The 2,766-nt window shown below is 38.9% G+C and overlaps 1 protein-coding gene across 1 annotated transcript; it reads right to left on the bottom strand.

The window, feature by feature from the left end:
* Positions 1-575: 575 nt before the first annotated feature.
* On the bottom strand, positions 576-2,563 carry LOC103440605 (uncharacterized). Its single transcript, XM_070813850.1, has 4 exons — positions 2,096-2,563; positions 1,921-1,994; positions 1,759-1,841; positions 576-933 (listed from the first exon to the last, which is right to left on the bottom strand). Exons 1-4 carry the CDS (start codon positions 2,135-2,137, stop codon positions 698-700), a joined length of 435 nt encoding a protein of 144 aa, XP_070669951.1. The 5' UTR covers positions 2,138-2,563; the 3' UTR covers positions 576-697.
* Positions 2,564-2,766: the final 203 nt, after the last annotated feature.

Genomic DNA, 2,766 nt, shown 5'->3' with positions numbered 1-2,766 from the left:
TATTTAATAATCCCTGTGGAGATGACCTTGCGAAATCTTTTTATACTACAATAACCTTGTGATTCTTGCAAGTAAAATAGGAGGTTTTTATCGCATCCACATGAGTTGTAAAAATCCTCCCAAGAAAATGGCGCCGTTGCCGGGGATTATTTAAAATAATTCCTACTAATCAGATTTTCAATTAGTTATTGCTGTTTATACATATAAAAAAATAAAAAATTTCCAATTTTCGTTTTTGTTTTATTTTTCTCAGATTACAAAGATAATTTGTGCATATCAACTCTTAGTTAATTATTTTTGTATATATCTTTTTATTTAATTGCTGATTTTGTTTGGTAGGTTACAATTTGTTTTTTTTTTTTGAGCAGTGCAACAATGGAATTTGCAGTTCCCCCTGAATTCAATCTAACACCCGGTGGACCACCTCTTTGGGTGTCATTAGCAGAAAAGGGTTATTATGGATTTAAGCCTGCAGTTTGTGCTCTTTGCTATTCAAGGACCCATGATATTTTGCAATGTCCTGAGAGGAAATATTTTCCAGATTATGTCCAAGAGTATATATATATGAGAATCGATTCAAAATGGAACTGGAATAATCCCCATTCAGAGTTCTACACTCAAAGTTTGAAAGAGCATCTTGGGCAATATTTCGAGCAGCTTAATGTGCCACAAGAGCTTTCAGTGGAAGACAAGCTCTCTAAATTGTTGGAATCAACTGAATTGTACATTGAAATAACCAATGAAGGATTTCAAATTCAAGCAGTAAACCGTGGGAGAAGCTATGATGACCAAGAGGTTGGTGCAGGAACTGAGGAGCAATCTGCCACCCAGTCATGCCCAAGGGAGGAAACACCACCTGCTGATCGTGAAACAATTTCCCCACAATCTTTTCCTCCCCAAGTTTATGTGCCACCAGAACCCTTCCCAGCAAGGCTGCAAGAATGCACAAGAATTGATATGTTAGAAGCTGTTCATTCAAAATCAGTACATCAGACATCACATGATCAGCTTTTGACTACTCTGACCATTTTGGATTCAGAGCAACAGGCTACTGATCAGAAAATTTTGGTTGCTGAATTGGACACGCAAACGTCGCAATTCATCAAATTTAAAGAAAATCAGGATCAATTCCGTGACAGCCAAATTCCTCATAGAGAAATTCTGCCAGTGCAGAGGTTGTGGGTGTTAAATACAAGGTTCAAGGCAGCTCGACGGAAACATAAACCTCACTGGAAACAACCTTATTTGATCACAAAGATTCATTCACATAGAAGTGCACTTATGAAGAATTCAACAACTGATAAACAACAACTCATTCCATACCTACTGTTGTCGTATGATGCTATCAAGAAGTGGTTAACTCGAAGGGAACAAGTGACGTGATCTTCAATTCTTCCCTCTACGTCTAGCTATAGACATTAACTAAAGCGCTAATTGGGAGGCAACCCAATTTTTCTAACTTTTTCTTTTTATTTCGTTTATTTTATTTTCCTGTTTTTATTCCTAATTACAAAAATCACAAAAATAAAAAAATCAGAAATTTGACAAAAAAATTGCAATTTTTAATCATTGTTATTTTTCTTTACTTATCTAATTAGTTTTTTTTTTTTTATTGCAGGTTGCATTCGTAACTGATTCCGCCTAATCCCAACTAAGGGGGTGCAATCAACATTTATTGCCCCAGCACATTCATCATCAATTCATCATCAATTCCTCTACATTCATGAGATTAGGCAGTGCGGAGTACAAGATTTTTACCTTTGCAGGCACTGGATCTACATTGTAGCTGGTGTTCCTTTTCATTGTCAGTGTTCCACTTCCAGATCGTCGACCTTTGCACCCTAACAAGATGCACAGATTTTACACATGCCGGGTGAAGCTTATATGAGACATGCAGTGAGAGAAGGCTAGTAATTTTACCCTTTCTGTCTCGGATCTGATCTGCTTGCATATTGTTTTTCATTTTCCTCGCGTTTGGTCGATGGCTCCACATCCTCGCAAAGGAAGCAGATCAGCATGAGTTAATGTTCTTTTCCGTATAAAAAAAAATCATCAACTGTGCACCTATTAAACAAGGACATGGACGAAGATTACCTTTGTGGGAAGATTTGAGCTTCACATGTGCTACCATTTCCATGGCAGAGTCGTGGGTGTGGTTGGCTAAGGGTGCGACGGGGCGATATTTTTCATTTTACGAGGAGCTGCTGTGAAGAGATATTTGAACCGAGAGAGGACTGACATATAAAAAATAAAAAAAAACCTGGAAGGATGACGGAGATGCTGTGAATGAGTGGGTTGCGTGGGTTGAGGAAAATGGAAAGAGAGACTCTTCGGTTTATTTACTGAGCGAGACTGATCTTGCTCTTCTGAGAAGCCATGAAGGAGAGAGAGCAGAGACATGGGATCCGAGAGAAATGAGAGAACAACGAGAGAGAAAGAAGGACTCGACTTGCTGAAAAAATGGAGAGAGTAGAAGTATTTTCAGATTTTCTAGAGAGAAAAAGATGGGCACATGGGGTTGATCCTAACCCTTGATTTGGAATCCTATGAACCTCTCTTTCCTGATGCATGACACACGGGACACGGTGTGAATTTAAGAGGGGAGAGAGCCGTTGGGCTCTGTGTTTGATGACTGACAGAAGACTGATGCCAGCTGCATGCCATTCAAAGCAGGGAATCCAATGTGTGTTTTCAAATGACAAATGCAGCTGCTACATCTGTTTCTATAGCAGCTGTTGCGCAAGTTGACACAAGTTTGACGCTATC

Source organism: Malus domestica, chromosome 15 (assembly GCF_042453785.1).
Source record: "Malus domestica chromosome 15, GDT2T_hap1".
Lineage (NCBI taxonomy): Eukaryota > Viridiplantae > Streptophyta > Magnoliopsida > Rosales > Rosaceae > Malus > Malus domestica.
Note: the sequence above shows the minus strand (reverse complement) of the source record. Positions and strands in the feature narration are given on the sequence as shown.

Bases quoted from the DNA above. Each gene is read 5' to 3' on its own strand.
- LOC103440605 (XM_070813850.1), bottom strand. From the start codon at position 2,137: ATGGAAATGGTAGCACATGTGAAGCTCAAATCTTCCCACAAA. The intron at 1,995-2,095 runs GGTAATCTTCGT...TTCCTTTGCGAG, and splicing joins AGCTCAAATCTTCCCACAAA to GATGTGGAGCCATCGACCAA. The intron at 934-1,758 runs GTAAAAATCTTG...GCATTCTTGCAG, and splicing joins TAGATCCAGTGCCTGCAAAG to CCTTGCTGGGAAGGGTTCTG.